Here is a 15,978-nt window from a genome sequence, read left to right as displayed (position 1 = left end):
CATCAATCATTTCTTTTTCCTTTTTTTTTTCTTTTTGGGTCACACCCAGCGATGCACAGAGGTTACTCCTGACTCTGTACTCAGTTACTCCTGGTGGTGCTCAAGGGGACCATATGGGATGCTGGGAATCGAACCCACATTGGCTGCATGCAAGGCAAACATCCTACCCACTGTGCTAGCGCTTCATCCCCCATCAATCATTTCTTACAGAAGAATTTCAGGCTTGGTAAAAGATATGTTTTTGGATAGGGAGGACTTCTAGAACTCTCCATTTCATACAAACTTCATGCACTCTTTTGACTATAGAGAGCAACAGGGGGTGAGAAGGGAATGAGATCCTTGGGTGTTTTTTGATATTATTGTTTTTTATTTTTGAGTCACACCTGGAAGCGCTCAGGGCTTAAACCCTGGTTCTATGCTCAGGGTTTACCCCTGGTGGGGTTTGGGGGACCATATGGAGTGCCAGGGATAGAAGCTGGGTCAGGTGTGTGCAAGGCAAACACCCTACTGCTGTACTATATCTCCAACCTAACCCTTAGGTTTTTTAATCCTTCCACCCCTGGCACTAAGGCTTTTGTTCCAAAGGAAAGTCTCCTGGTATCACCAATGGTCCTAGATACCCTGTATTTAGTCTTGAGTGGGGTCGGGTTACCTGGTGACTTCCCCCCCAGGAGTGTTCCAGGATCAGAAACAAATGCTTCCTCTCATGGATCTTCCATGTGCAGAAAGGCACCAAGATACGGAGAGACACGGACTTCGGGGTGGGGGTGGGTGCGCCAGGAGCTGTGTGCCTGGGCTACATGCTGAGTCTGTTTTCAGTGAATCAACTTTAGCGTGGGCAAATAGGGCTGCAGCCCCAAACTGTTTTCCCAGCCCCCGCCCCAAACAGGCCAGACAGTGTGGAGACCCTGCCTTTGTGTCTCTAATCACCAACTCAGACAGTGCCCACAGAGCTGTTTGGATGGTAGATCCCTTGTCCCTCCCAGGACCGCTCTCTCTTTTGTGGCATTGTGAGAAAAAGAAAGAAAAAGAAAAACCAGCAAGTGCTTAGGAATTTGTTTTAGCGCCAACATCAGGGCTTTCTGGGGTTATCTCAGCCTCCAGGGGTGAGCGGTGGGGTGTTGGGGTGCCAGGATGTTGTCGGAGGCATCTAACTGAAGCTTTATGTCTAGCTGGCCCTAACCAATGCCTCTCCCTGTTCGTGGGATCCTCTGGGGTCGTGGTCTCGGGGTTCGGGGGGCAGAATCTGAAGCAACACAAACAAGGCCCTGAGATTCTGGTTTATTCTGTGCTACCCAGAACTACACAAAGGCTATGGCATGTCCCAGGGATCAAACTGTACACTGTGACCACTCTTGTGTGTCGCCCTCCCCACCCGGGCAGGATGCAGATACCTCAGGCAGCACACTGGACCCGGGGAGGTAGGAAGGGGTGCGCTTGGGTGCTGGGTCTGTGGCCCTCAGGACTCCACTCCCGCCGCGTCCCCCTCTTCCTCGAGGTCAGGTGGCGCGGGGAGCAGGGAGACGTGCACCTCATTGATCTCTGTGTCCGAGTGCCGGCCCCCCCTGGGGGCCTCCAGGTGAAGGATGCCGTCGTGGGAGAGGGCGGCGCGCAGCCGCCAGGGGTCCACGTCGGCGGGCAGCACGTAGGTGCGGCAGAACTCGCGGGACACGAAGCCGTGGCGGTCCAGGCGCTGGGGGTGCCGGGCGGACACCTCCAGCAGGTTGTCCACAGTCCTCACCGTCACCTCATCGGGGGTGAAGTGGCTCACGTCCAGGAAGGCCTGGAACTTGCCCTCACTGAGCCTGAGCTCCGACGCCCCTGCCCTGCTGCCCTCCCCGGCGCGGGCGGCCCGGGGCCGGACGTAGTAGCCGTGGTAGAGGGTGGGGGTCAGGATTTCTTCCGGCAGGAGGCCTGGGGGGCGGCAAGGGGGGAAGAGAAGGCAGGGGCGGGGATGAGGCCGGAGGACAGGGGCTAGGAGAGATGGGTGGCGGGGAGGACCAGGGAGAGAAGGGCAGCCAGGCAGCCAGCGGGGGCTGCACTGCAGGCAGCGGGGGTCTGGGGGGCGCCCAGGGCACCCCCGAGGGGGTCGGGGGCCAGCTAGCAGGGCCAGGCGCCCGACGGCCCGGGGGGACAGTCTGGGGTAGGAGACGGGCCGGCCGCGAGTGCAGTTAAGCCTAGAACGGGGCGCGGGCCAGGACGGCCGGGCCAGGCGCCCAGAATTTCAGGAGGTGGGGGTGGGGGGCCGGGGGGTGGCGACTGGGCCCTACCTTCTCCAAAGCGCTGCTCGCCCAGGCGGCTCGGGTTGGCAAACTCATACTCGGTGGTGGCCGGGTGGGCATGTGGCACCGAGCGGCCCGACATGGCTGCACACGCGTCCGCGGCCCTGGTCCGAGAGGTGCGGCCCCAACAGGCGCGCCGGGACCCCTCCAGCTGCCCGCGGAGGTGGGGGCGGGGTCTACACCACCCAAAATAGTGCGGAGCCCGGGTGGGGGAGGGGCGGGAAGCCGGGCTCCCGGGGTGAGGAGTGACCAGCAGCTTATGGACCCCTGGCCCCTCCTCCGCACACCCTTCAGCTGTCGCTGGGGGCCTGCGGGGACAGCTGGGGGTCCCGGGCTGAGGAGTGGGCTGCGGAGCAGAGCTGGTGGCCGGCCCTGCTGAGACCTAGCTGGGACCCTCCCTCACAATGCACAAGCACCTTGGGGGCGGGGGCGGGGCAGGCTTAAAACTTGACAAAAGTCGCCGGGGCTAATGTTCTGCAGCCTGTACAGTGACAGGTGCAAGGGATTCCTCTACTCTGGGCACAGCCGCGAGGGGTCTTCCTGCCCAGAGTCCGGGCCATCCCCCTAAACCCAGGTCAGCCCAGGGCGCCACACAGATGCGGGGCACTGACCAGCAGTCACGGCGGGGGGCGCTGCTTTGTCTCAGGGACCCGCAAAGAGTTAACGTCCCCGGGACTGCAGCCTCGCTTGGAAGATTCCAGTTCCTGCCCAGGCCCAAGATAGTCGCTGGCTCCATTCCCCTGGCATGCTAGGCAGGGGAGGAGGAGGGCCCCTCGCCCGCCTGCTTGGGATTCCTGACTTGGCCCCAACTCCACAAGGGGGGGGCGGGGGTGCCAGTGGGTGTGGACGGAAAGCTGGTGAAACAAGACCAGGACAAGTCACTGGCCCGCTCAGGCGTGTTTGTTTCTCTTTTCTTAGCTCAGTGAGTACTGGGTATGTGTCACCCTGCCAAATCCCCAATCACAAGTCTCCATGAACTGGCGGTGAGCTGGGATAATAAAACCCCTGACATCACCATTCCAGAAGCTTCACAAGACTGTGTATATAAGGGGCTGGTTGTAGCTGCAGTGGAAGAAGCTGAGCAGCCAGCTGATCCCTGACACTTCGAGAGCAACCATGGACATCGCCATCCACCACCCCTGGATCCGCCGTCCTTTCTTCCCTTTCCACTCCCCCAGCCGCCTCTTTGACCAGTTCTTCGGAGAGCACCTGCTTGAGCCTGACTTCTTTCCGTCCTCCTCCCTGAGCCCCTTCTACCTGCGGCCATCCTCATTCCTGCGGATGCCCAGCTGGATTGACACTGGCCTCTCAGAAGTAAGTCTCCTCTGCCAGGACGGTTCTTTCTGGAACCTCCTGGGAACATCTTCCATGCACTTTGCTTTTTCTCCTTGCCTAAATCTGGCCGTGTCTAAGTGTCTTAGATGCTTTGCACCTGGCAGCGAAGAAAGATGAGCTTACTGATGCCTTCCTCCCCAATACCTGTTTGTCCTTGGTCGTCTTTTGCGTCTTATTCCATTGCATTTTATTCCATGGACTATGAAGATCAGCCTCTCCCCAGCTAACTTTCAACCAGGATGCTCCTTTCTGGTGTGGCTCATCATGATCTACATGGAAAATGCTGCCTTCAAATTTTGCTCGCCTCTTCTACCACCTTTTTTTTTCTCTTTTCCTAATACCTCTATGCCTGAAAATTTTTTATCAGAGCCAGGAGACAGTTCTCTCTCATTCTCGACTCCATCCCCACTGCGTGGAACAGCAGATAACAGCCGCTGTTTTCTTTCTGTTCCCTCTTGACTTTGTGTTTTTTGTTTTTTGTCTTGGCTGTCACAGGGCACTGGCTTGGATCCAGCCCTTAGAGGAAAGAATGCCATCCATTCTTGGGACCCCCATTTGGCCCATAGGGTGAACAGATAAGGTGGACAGACGCTGTCAGAGTATACTCTGGTTTAAAAATATTCTAGTGTGATTAAACAGGAGCAGAGTGGGCAAGGACTTTGGAAGGACAATCAGGGCCAGCAGAACATTCCAGATTGGGTGGGTGGGAAACTTGGTAATGACCTGAGCAAGAAGGGGCCTTTGTCTGAGGGACAAATGACAAGACCAGGCATTGGGGCCCAAGAAGCAGCAAATGCCATGCCCAGACCCGTCCTTGTGATTGGTCTCCACCTCTCCCTGTTCCTGTAGATAAAGTCTGAGCTTGATGATCAACAGTTCTGTTTTGAGTCCCACTGTGGTGCCTCCCCTCAGCCAGAGAAACATTCACTCAAAAAGGGATTTTATTTTTAGCCAAAAAGAGGATCAAGTTCCTGGGGAGAAATCACATCTACAGAATGATGAAACTGCAGTGTAAGCCACATTTCAACCATTTTTTTCTGCACCCTCTCCTCCCCACTTCATTATTTCTAGATGCGTCTGGAGAAGGACAGGTTTTCTGTCAACCTGGATGTGAAGCACTTCTCCCCGGAGGAACTCAAGGTCAAGGTGCTGGGCGACGTGATTGAGGTGCATGGCAAGCATGAAGAGCGCCAGGTATGGCTGGTTTCCTCTGCTTCTCTTGAGGTGCCTTCTTGATGCCACCTGTTTGCCAACCACTTCTGAGGAGGGCCACCATGCCGTTCTAAAGCCATTGGGGGCTCAGATCAATAGCTATCATTCGTTAAGGGACATCCTGTAGTTAATATTATGTTAACTAGAAAAGTGGCGAATGACTGTTCTGATTTGATTGCTTTAAATGGGATACTTGGGATGTTTGCTCTGCATTAAAGTTTTAAGCCAATAACTGTCAATTTTGGTTGAGAGTCAGCAGAGGAATAGTTTTTAAAATCCCAGTTGCTCAGGTGTATCCAGACAGATTAGATCAGAATTTTTAGAGTGGGACTCAGGCATCAACCTTTTAGAAGCTCTCTAGGTAAAGTTGATAGTCAGAGTTAAGGAGCATTATTTTAGGTGTACTGCTTTTTGGTTACTTGGTTGCTTTACAGAATGGCATTAGCTCCGTGCACCTAGAGGTCTTTGAGGTTGTCTAGAGGTTCAGGGACCATCTGAGTGTTCAGACTCCTCAGTCTCAGCTTCAGACTTGTACTCAGCTCTTAGTACCCTGTAGCTCACATAGAAATCAGCTTATTGTGAGCTTGTCTGGATAAATGCTTAAAATTCAATAGATAAAATGGTTAAGGTCAATTACTCACTGGGAGAATTCTGAAGAATAAAACTGCTTTCCATTACTCTTTGGGAGTTTTTTTTTTTTAATGAGTTTGCTTTCCATGAATTGGTGATCACTCAATTGTATACACCAAACAATAGTTTGATAGTCTTAGGCTCTCTTAGTTTTTGCTAATCTGATTTAACTTTGGGTCATGGATTCCCTGGATAGAGGCTTTTGTTTGTTTTATTAAGTAGCAGTTCAACTGACCTGGAATGTTCTGGGACATTCCTGAATAGTGAGGACAATTTACGGACTTTGATCTTTGTTACTAAATAAGATTTAATCTTATAGGAATAAACATTGATATAAATCTTTAGGATATACCTCTAAACATATCCATGTCTCAGGGTTTGGAGAATTAAACAATTTTGAGCTACTCTAGATTTCTCAGTCTCTCACTGGTAAGCAAATTAATCTTAACCCAAAACAGAACAGCTTTCTCTTATGTTGTCATGACATTTGGGTCTAGCTGATAGAAAGGGAGATGATGAAGTTCATATCCTACTCTTATCTTTCTGTTCCTTTTGAATCAGGATGAACATGGTTTCATTTCCCGGGAGTTCCAAAGAAAATACCGGATTCCAGCTGATGTGGACCCTCTTACCATTACTTCATCCCTGTCATCTGATGGGGTCCTCACTGTGAATGGACCAAGGAAACAGGCCTCTGGCCCTGAACGCACCATTCCCATTACCCGTGAAGAGAAGCCTGCCGTTACTAGCCCCAAGAAGTAGATCTCTTTGTCTCATTGCATTTTTTTCAAAACAAACAAAGTTTCCCCATTGGTGAATGGAAATCTTGTGACAGTGCTGAAGCTTATTAATGCTAAGGGCAGGCCCAAATTATTAAGCTAATAAAATATTATTCAGTAACAGATGACTATCTTGTGTTCTACTGTTCTGTACGTTTTAAAATATACATATACCGTGACCATATTGTTATCACATGAAGATTTAGGGGGCTCTGGGGATAACAGAGTCAGAATGACACTTTCTACTACTTGCTAATGGTATAAATTTAGTAAGCCACTTAACCTTTCTGTCTTTGGATCTTCTATTTATAACATGGGTACTGATTTATATACTTGTTGTAAGAAGTAAATAAAGAAAAAGTAGGTGAGGTCCTTGGCAGAGTTCAGAAATATTAGCGTTCCTCTCTATCTTCTCTCTGTAATTTTGACCCTCAGTTCTAATATCAAATCTGAATGAAGTCTGGATAACAATGCATAGAAGACCTCAGTGCATCTCCAAGATTACTCATGGCACTAGGGAGGAGAGTGCCCCCAACATTACTTGACATCTCTCCTATTGGTGACTATTGCATTCTGCTGATTCGCCAGGGCATATCACCAAGCAAACCTCTTCAACTTAGTCTCTAAATCAGTATTTTTCAAACTGGGCAATACTGACAGAAAGGTGGTAGTAGTCTCGGCTATGATTGGGGAGTACTCTGTTTGCTTAAAGAAGGCAGATTTTTCCAGGGGGCTGCTGAGTGTTTTTTTTTTTTTAAGGGGTGGTGAGTCAAATAAGTTTGGAATCCTCTGGTTTAAATTATCAGAAAAACATCTACTAAACTGAAACTGGGAAATACCAGAATCAATAACTCACCATAGAAAAGTTTTAGAATTATAATGAATGATTAATAAGTAAATGTATTTAACTTAAAACAAGTACCACTCCACGAAAACACTTCCATTTCCGTTGAATATACAAAATATTTTGGATTCAATTAGTGGGAAAAATACCCCTGGTGTAGATTTTCTGGCATAAATGTTTAGAGAACTCTTGTTTTAATTCTGTAGCAGTTTCCACCTGATTTCAAACTTCCCACAAGGACCGACCATAAGGTAAACCAAGATCCTTGCCTTCACAAAGTCTATAGTTAGAAAATATTTCAACTTACATTTGTCAAAAAATTCCATTGTTTAAGGGAGGGGACTAGGACAATATAAATTGAAATTGTATGTCAGTTTAAAATTATTTTTTGTTTGTATTTTTGGGCCTTATATAGCTCTGCTCAGGGCTTACTCCTGTCTCATCTGTCTCTGTGCTTAGGGATCACTCCTGGAAGGGCTTGAGGGACCACATGGGTACTGGAGATTGAACCTAGGTTGGCCATGTGCAAGGAAAGTGCCCTACCAACTTTACTTCCTCTCCAGCTCCCATATATATGTGTGTGTGTGTATGTATGTACATATATATCCCATAGATGTGTGTGTATGTATATATTGTTGTTTTGGGCCATGTACAGTTGTGGTCAGGGACTCCTCTGTGCTCAGGGGTCACTTTTGGCAGTGTTAGGGATCAAATTGGGGTTCGTTGTATGCAAGGGAAGTACCTTTAATCTCTATAATATCTTTCTAGCTAGGCTCAAGATGTCTTACCTTAAAAAATAAAACTAATAAACATAAAACCTTCCTTGGGGGCTGGAGCCATAATACAGTGGGCAGGGCATTTGCCTTACATGCGGCTGACTCGGATTCGATTCCAGGCATCCCATATGGTTCCCCCAAGCAATGCTAGGAGTAATTCCTGAGTGCAGAGCCAGGAGTAACCCCTGTGCAATGACGGATGTGACCCAAAAAGCAAAAAAAAAACCCAACCAACCAGCCAAACAAAAACCCTTCTTTGTTTTTTGCTTTTTTGGTCCAAACCTGGCGGTTCTCAGGACTTACCCTGGCTCTTATCTCAGCGATGATTCCTGATGGTGCTCTGGGAACCATAAAGGGTGCCAGAGATCAAACCTGGGTTAGCCACACACAAGATAAATGTATTACCTGCTGTACTACCACTCCAGTCCATCTTTCTAGTAGTCTGAAGTGCTATTGTTTAGCTAGAAATCAAATTTGCTTTGTTTTTGAGTGACACCAAGGGCTTGCTGGGGGCTAGTCCTGGCTTCTGTGCCCTGGGGTTACTCCTGGTGGTGCTCAAAGACCATGTACTGCTGAGGATTAGATAGCACAGTCGTAGGGCATTTGCCTTGCATGCAGTCAACCCGGGTTCGATTCCCAGCATTCCATAAGGTCCCCTGAGCACTGCCAGGAGTAATTCCTGAGTGCAGAGCCAGGAGTAACCCCTGTGCAACGCCGGGTGTGACCCAAAAAGCAAAAACAAAACAAAAAACCAGGCCTCCTGAGTGCAAAGCAGGTGCTCAACTCATTAGTTATCCCATTCAGACCCCAAATTTCTTTTAAACTTATAGCCAGTTTTTTAGGTGGTTATGTAACAGACTGTTGGCCTTGCCAATAACTCCACATATTTGTTTATGTATCATCATATTCTTCCTGATCATGTGTTTCAGGGAAGTGAACCCAGGCTTTAACTACGGGGAGTATATCTTGACTAGCTGAAACTAACCATGGAAATTCCCTTTCTTTCTGTACTGATAAGTCTTGAAAGAGCTATGATTCAATTACTGCCAGTCAGGCAGAAGAGAAGTTTGTTAGAGATGCTTCAAGAAAAGATACCTAGGGGACAGAGAGATAGTAGAGCTGATGTGGCTTCCCTTGCAGATAGCCAACCTGGGTTCCATCCTCAGCAGCATATATGAGCACCTCCAGCAGTAACCCCACAGCACTGCCAAATGTCACTTGAAAATTAAAAGCAAAAAACAAACAGAACACCAGTGAAAGAGAGAGAAGGATAAAGAGAGAAAGAGAAAGCGGGGTGGGGAGAGTTGGATAAATAGGCTACAGTCTCTGGATGTTCGAATATGAGAACATAATACTCAGATTGCTAAATCCTCTTGCAACCACGATTAATAATCATGATATACTCAGATGGCTAAGGAAGAGAGAAGATTCTGGATCCTTGATGGGTCAATAAATTACTGAACTAGCCAACTCTAGAATTTTCCTAATCCATGGTGTCTTACTATATTTTCTTTCTAAATTTAATCTTAATGAAGTTTTATGTAACCAAGAGGCAAAAACAAAACTGAAAGGAACTGAATAAAATATTCTAAAAACTGAAGGATGCCCTGGAAGCCATCTCCCGACTTTAATTTTTTGTTGCTGTTATTGTTGTTTGGAATGTGCATAGCAGTGTGGAACTGGTAACTTAATGCAAAGACTGATGAAGTGATGTTTCTCTGAGATGTTTGGGGCTACCACATCATACCCAAAATGCTAGACTATCAGGGCCTTGCCCATACCTTGTATATGCTCCAGTACTTGCCTCTGATTCATCCTCAGTCTGTGTGTGTGTGTGTGTGTGTGTGTGTGTGTGTGTGTGTGTGAGAGAGAGAGAGAGAGAGAGAGAGAGAGAGAGAGAGAGAGAGAGAGAGAGAGAGAGAGAGAGATGGGTTTGGGCCACACCTGACAGTTCTTGGGGACTATTTCTCGCTCTGTCCTTGGGAGAGACCTCTGGTGGTGCTCAGGGAACCAGATGAGGTACCAGGGATTAGAATTGCGGTCAGCTGAGTATAAGATAAGTGCTGTACAATTTCTCCAGCCTCTTGCTTTTTTAAAATTAGCTGACATTTATTGAGTAATACTATTGAATAAGAAATGGGGCTGGAGAGATAGCACAGCGGGTAGGGCGTTTGCCTTGCACGCGGCCGACCCGGGTTCAAATCCCAGCATCCCATATGGTCCCCTGAGCATGGCCAGGGGTAATTCCTGAGTGCAGAGCCAGGAGTAACCCCTGTGCATTGCCAGGTGTGACCCAAAAAGCAAAAAAAAAAAAAAGAACTGTGCTAAATGCTTTGTTATATATATATATATATATATATATATATATATATATATATATATATATTGCTTTTGGGTCACACGCGGCAATGCACAGGGGTTACTCCTGGCTTTGCACTCAGGAATTACTCCTGGCGGTGCTCAGGGGGCCATATGGGATGCTGGGATTAGAACCCAGGTCGGCCACGTGCAAGGCAAACGCCCTACCCGCTGTGCCCCACTTTATGTGTTTTTTAAACTATAATTTTGTGGGCAATAATTTTGGGAAAAGTATAACTTAAGCATATCATTTTAGTAAGATGCCACACTTAGTAGACGAGATGGATGTATTTGCCAAATGGTTCTACAATGATACATAATTTTAGCTTTAAAACATTCTATTTTGGGGATGGAGTGATAGCATAGTGGGCAGGGTGTTTGCCTTGCACTCGGCCGACCTGGGTTCAAATCCCAGCATCCCATATGGTCCCTTGAGCACCGCCAGGAGTAATTCCTGAGTGCAGAGCCAGGAGTAACCCCTGTGCATCGTCAGGTGTGACCCAAAAACCAAAAAAAATTCTATTTTGGGGCTGGATCGACAGTACAGTAAGTAGGGTGCTTGTCTTGCACATGGCCAACCTGGGTTCAATCTCTGGCATCCTATATGGTCCGGAGCACACCAATCACAGGTGTGATCCCTGAGCATAAATGTGCCCTAAACTAAAAATAAATAGATAACTTCAATACTAAAAACATTTTTAATTCTATTCTTGGGGCTGGAGAGGTAATACAATGGATAAGGCACTTGCAGGTTCAATTCCTGGCACCCCATATGGTTCCCTGAGCCCTGCCAGAAGTGATCCTTGAACACCGAGCCAGGAGTAATCCCTGAATACTGATAGGTATAAACCCAAAACGAACAAAATTTTGATTCTATTTTTGCTGGAGATATGGCTTAGAGGATGTGATCTCATAGTTACTTGCAGTGTGCAAGGCTCTGGTTTCAATCCATTTCTGGTACTGCCAAAAAAAATGTTTTAAACTCTACCTTTTATTTTGAATACTGAACTATATCTGATCTTTGTGCTGAAGTGTTCCAATCAGCATTCCGAAGATTTACAATAATTATTCATTCGATAATCACCAAAGTGCCCACTATATGTTAGCTCAAGTATCAAGTCATGTTTTCTGTTCTAAAGGCATTAAGAATTCAGGGGAAGGAGGTACTGGAGGGATAGTACGATGGGTAGGGCACTTGCTTTGTATGCGGCTGACCTGGGTTCAGAGCCAGGAGTAAGTATCACTAGGTGTGGCCCCAAAACAAGAACAACAACAAAGAAGTGAGAGGAAGAGCAGGCAATAAAAAGACATGCAAAGTTCAGATGTAGATACATGCAAGACCTTAGCTCCAATCACCAGCTCTAGAAAAAAAAAAACCCAACAAATCTAACTCATCTAACTCCTCTTTTTAAAATCCTATTATGTCCATTCAAAATGAGGGCTATAGGGGTTGGAGTGATAGCACAGTGGAGAGGGCGTTTGCCTTGCATGCAGCCAACCTGGGTTCGATCCCCAGCATCCCATATGGTCCCCTGAGCACTGCCAGGAGTCATTCCTGAGTTCAGAGCCAGGAGTAACCCCTGAGCACTGCCAGGTATAACTCTGAGCAGAGTCATGTATGGCTGCTGAACACCACCAGATATCGCTCCATCCAAAAGCAAAACAAAACCACCAAATTATTATCATAATCCTTAAGAGGAAAAACTCATCTGAAGAGGAAAGGAATCCTGGAAATGGTCAGTCCTGATTAATTTTTTTAAGTAGTAGTATTGAGATATAATTCATACATTATTCATCCACTCAAAGTGAACAATTTAAATTTTAGGGCATTTCATTCGTTAAGAAGATATCTTACACCGCCTTTGCCATCACCCTCCAATGTCTACCTATCTGTCTGGGCAACTATTAATCCATTTTTTCCATCTCTGTAAGACTTGTGTCTTTGGAATTGGCAATGTCTGAATCAGTCAGGATAACTACAATGTTAATATACATAACAAAAGCAAACTAATCTCTGTATTATGTTGTAAATACTATGTAAACTTGCGTATAAACTTACCATATGTACAAGACTGTGGAAAATATACAGGAAGGGAGCATATTTTGAGTAGAGAAAATGTTTTTTCTCATTTGCTTTTGTTATTGGTTGTCTGAGTGAATAAAAGTTTCACAATTTCTTAAAATGGAAAAAAAAAAGACTGTGTCTTTGGGATATTTAATACAAATCATGCACTGCCAGGAATCAAACTGAAGGCTCTGCATATAGTAAGCATGTGCTCTAGTACTTTTGTTAATGCCACCCTTCATGTGTACATTTTTGTGTTTTCCTTTATTTGTGTATATATATACAGCTTGGAGTGGAAATGACAGTACTATTACTACTTCGTGTTTAGGGCCACACATGGCAGTGCTCAGGGCTAACTCCTGGGCCATCTTAGCGTACCAACAGCCCTGGTCCAGAGACACGGCAGCAAGTCCCTGGGGGCACCATAGCACTGAAGATTCCTCTAGGCCCCATACTGAGCTAATTTCACTGGGGCACCCCAGATGGAGCAGGTGTTTCTCCCTGCCTACTCCAGATGGAATCCCAGTGACCAAGAGCTGCCATAAGCAAGGCCCAGGTATGCGGGTTCCAGGATTAAATCTCCAAACCACAAGGCGGCAGAGGTGCCAGGCTGTCCCTCCCCAGCTCTCCGCCTGCTCTGCGGCTCGGCTGTCAAGCCCAAAATTTGCCTCCGGGCACCATCTTAGTGCACCAACAGCCCTTGTCCAGAGATTCCCAATTGGCTCCCCAAATGAATTAGTGCCCTACAGAGATGTCTCTGGAACCCAATCATTTACAATGTAAGATTCCAGAAGTGCACGGCTCCTTTGCGGCCATGCGAACTCTCATGATATTCAAAATGAGCACTGGAAAATAAATTATCTAGCGTCTGCCCCTGGCAGGCAGGCTTGAATAGTGGTGGTGGGAAAATTCAGGCAAAACATAATGCCCGAGAAGTAGAGGGAGAGTATTGGGGAAATTGCTTGCCATAGAGGCAGGGTGAGGACTGGAATGGAGGTGGTGGGGAGGTACTGGGGACATTGGTGGTGGAAAAGGTGTACTGGTGGAGGATGGGTGTTCAATCATTGGATGGCTGAATCTCAAACATGAAAGCTTTGTAACTGTATCTCATTGTAACTGTATCTGTATTGTAACGGTAATTCAATAATAAAAAAAAAAAAAGGTTGAGGCTGGAGTGATAGCACAGTGGATAGGGCATTTGCCCTGCACGTGGCCAACCCGGGTTCAATCCCCAGCATCCCATATGGTCCCCTGAGCATCGTCAGGAGTAATTCCTAAGTGCAGAGCCAGGAGTAACCCCTGTGCCTCGCCAGTGTGACCCAAAAAGCAAAAAAATCATCATAACAAAAATAAAAATATAATAAATTTTTTAAAAAGGGCTAACTCCTGACCCTGTACTCACGGATCACTTCTGGCAGTGCTCAGGAGTCCATATACAGTGTTTGGGAACTAACTGCAATGGGCTGCGTACAAGGCAAGTACCTTACCTGCTGTACTATCTCTCTGGCCCTGACTGAATTCTTTTAGTTTTTGTTTTTGAGCTAAACTCAGCAATGCTCAGGGCTTACTCATGGCTTTGCACTCTGGAATCACTTCTGGTGGTGCTCAGGGGACTATATGGGATGCCAGGATCAAATCTGGGTTGGCTGGTGCAAGGCAAGCTTCTTACTTGCCATACTCTCTCTCTGGCCCTTAAGCAATGTTTAATTGTTTGGTTTTGGGGAAGTGCTCTCAAGCAGTGCTTAGGCAGCCCAGCATCCCCTTTCTGTGAATCTCAGCCAAGAAAGCTGATCAGTAAAGGCCTGAGGATGTGGTATTGCTCAGGCCTGTTGTGGCTGGTGGTGCTGATGGGGTTGGTGCGGGGATGGGGGGGTCCTCCATGGTTGCACCCAGCAATGTTTAGGGTGGGGGATGGACATGTGGTTTAAGGGATCAAACTGGGTTAAGCATTTTCAAGCAGTGCCATAAACCCTGTAGTGTCTATGCAGCCCCTCTGACTGAATTCTTTTATAGTTTTCACACCTTCCAGTGCTCAGGAGTGACCCCTAGTGGTGCTGGGGGAACAAGTGGTATCTGACTTCATTTTTTTTTTTTTTTTGGTTGTGGTGGTGGTGGGTGGGGGGAGAAAGATGGATGTTTGGGGCTGGAGTAATAGCACAGCGGGTAGGGCGTTTGCCTTGCACGCATTTGACCCGGGTTTAAATCCCAGCATCCCATATGGTCCCCTGAGCGCACCACCAGGGGTGATTCCTGAGTGCATGAGCCAGGAGTGAGCCCTGTGCATCGCCGGGTGTGACCCAAAAAGCAAAAAAAAAAAAAAAAAAGAAAGATGGATGTTTGGTCACATCCAGCAATTCACAGGACTAACTCCTTATACTCTCTATCCAGTCCTAGAATATTTCTTAAAGCAGAAATACAGATACAGCATCAAAATTATAAATAATAAAAGACACATAGTGGTTTATATGGATTAGTTTTCTGTATAATACTACGTGGATGACTATAAAAGCCCAATTTAGAACTGGGGAGAGGATACAGAATGCAATGAAAACAAGTCCAAAATTATTGGGGAGTAGAAAATGAGAGGTACAGAGGTAGAGAAAGAAAGAAAAAACTTAGGTTGGAGTGATAGTATAGTGGGTACAGCGCTTGCCTTGCATGTGGCCAACTTGGGTTCAATCCCCAGCATCACATATGGTCCTCCGAGCCCCAGCAGGAGTGATCCCTGAGCACAAAGCCAAGAGTAAGCCCTGATGTGACTCCCCCACCCCCCAAAAAATTTTTTCAAAGACGCTATTAAGGACAAAGTAGCATATTTACTAATTCAAAGCTGATGAATTCTCTCAGACTGCATGAACTAGGAAAAAAAGCTATTTTGAAATTAAGTACAGATCTGCTGAAAAACTCAGGTATATGAGCTTTGTGACCGAAATTTCCAGGCTCTCACAGAATCAGGAATGGGTGATCTCCTCCCATTTCCCTGTTCTTCTGGGGGCCTGGTAGTCCCCATGAACTACCTCTGGCATTTAAGCTCATTAAAGGCTCACAAATCTTTGAAGAAAGCAACAAGCTGCAGAGAAGTCTCCAGACCCCAAAGTCACCATTTAGTTAAAAATTTAACTCCAGCTCCATCACACATTTAAAATTTTAGAAGTCCTGAAGCATGCACCCACATTCATGGCTGCGTGACATCTCATTCTCCAAGCCACTGATGTACCAAGAATAGCATACCACATTTGATGGGGTGTAAAGTAGAAGGAAACCTATCTCAATAAAAAATATTAGAATGGCTCAACCCGTAACATGTTAGTAATCACACACATGAGCTTAGTGTCTTCAGGGTAAGATATAACAATATTCACACACTTTCCTCTAAGGAAACTTTTTTGGATCACTTTTAGTGGATTATTCATAACAAGCAATACAAAATAAATCATTTAGGATCTGTCTTGGGGCAGGCTTGGGTGGTGATGGAAACATTCAAAATAATGGTGGTGGGGAGGTCTAAGAATGGTTGGATTGGTGTTGGAATGTTGAATGCAATAAATTATTGTGAACAACTTTTTTTTTGGCTTTTTGGGTTACACCTGGCAATGCACAGGGGTTACTCCTGGCTCATGTACTCAGGAATTACTCCTGGTAGTGCACAGGGGACCATATGGGATGCTGGGAATCGAACCTGGGTTGGCCGCATGCA

The 15,978-nt window shown here is 46.7% G+C and overlaps 2 protein-coding genes across 2 annotated transcripts; one reads left to right on the top strand and one right to left on the bottom strand.

Annotated features, from left to right (window-relative positions):
* Nucleotides 1-1,266: 1,266 nt before the first annotated feature.
* On the bottom strand, nucleotides 1,267-2,445 carry HSPB2 (heat shock protein family B (small) member 2). Its single transcript, XM_004604686.2, has 2 exons — nucleotides 2,271-2,445; nucleotides 1,267-1,914 (listed from the first exon to the last, which is right to left on the bottom strand). The coding sequence occupies exons 1-2, from the start codon at nucleotides 2,362-2,364 to the stop codon at nucleotides 1,460-1,462; spliced, it is 549 nt and encodes a 182-aa protein (XP_004604743.1). The 5' UTR covers nucleotides 2,365-2,445; the 3' UTR covers nucleotides 1,267-1,459.
* Nucleotides 2,446-3,161: 716 nt separating this feature from the next.
* Nucleotides 3,162-6,366, top strand: CRYAB (crystallin alpha B). The gene is made up of 3 exons (XM_004604685.3): nucleotides 3,162-3,596; nucleotides 4,689-4,811; nucleotides 6,021-6,366. Exons 1-3 carry the CDS (start codon nucleotides 3,399-3,401, stop codon nucleotides 6,219-6,221), a joined length of 522 nt encoding a protein of 173 aa, XP_004604742.1. The 5' UTR covers nucleotides 3,162-3,398; the 3' UTR covers nucleotides 6,222-6,366.
* Nucleotides 6,367-15,978: the final 9,612 nt, after the last annotated feature.

This window comes from Sorex araneus, chromosome 3 (assembly GCF_027595985.1).
Source record: "Sorex araneus isolate mSorAra2 chromosome 3, mSorAra2.pri, whole genome shotgun sequence".
Lineage (NCBI taxonomy): Eukaryota > Metazoa > Chordata > Mammalia > Eulipotyphla > Soricidae > Sorex > Sorex araneus.
Note: the sequence above shows the minus strand (reverse complement) of the source record. Positions and strands in the feature narration are given on the sequence as shown.

What these genes read in the sequence shown, in the direction of transcription:
- HSPB2 (XM_004604686.2), bottom strand. Translation starts at nt 2,364, where the DNA reads ATGTCGGGCCGCTCGGTGCCACATGCCCACCCGGCCACCACCGAGTAT. An exon ending in CGAGCAGCGCTTTGGAGAAG is followed by an intron (nt 1,915 to 2,270) that starts GTAGGGCCCAGT and finishes GCCGCCCCCCAG; the next exon opens with GCCTCCTGCCGGAAGAAATC.
- CRYAB (XM_004604685.3), top strand. Translation starts at nt 3,399, where the DNA reads ATGGACATCGCCATCCACCACCCCTGGATCCGCCGTCCTTTCTTCCCT. An exon ending in TTGACACTGGCCTCTCAGAA is followed by an intron (nt 3,597 to 4,688) that starts GTAAGTCTCCTC and finishes CATTATTTCTAG; the next exon opens with ATGCGTCTGGAGAAGGACAG. An exon ending in GCAAGCATGAAGAGCGCCAG is followed by an intron (nt 4,812 to 6,020) that starts GTATGGCTGGTT and finishes CTTTTGAATCAG; the next exon opens with GATGAACATGGTTTCATTTC.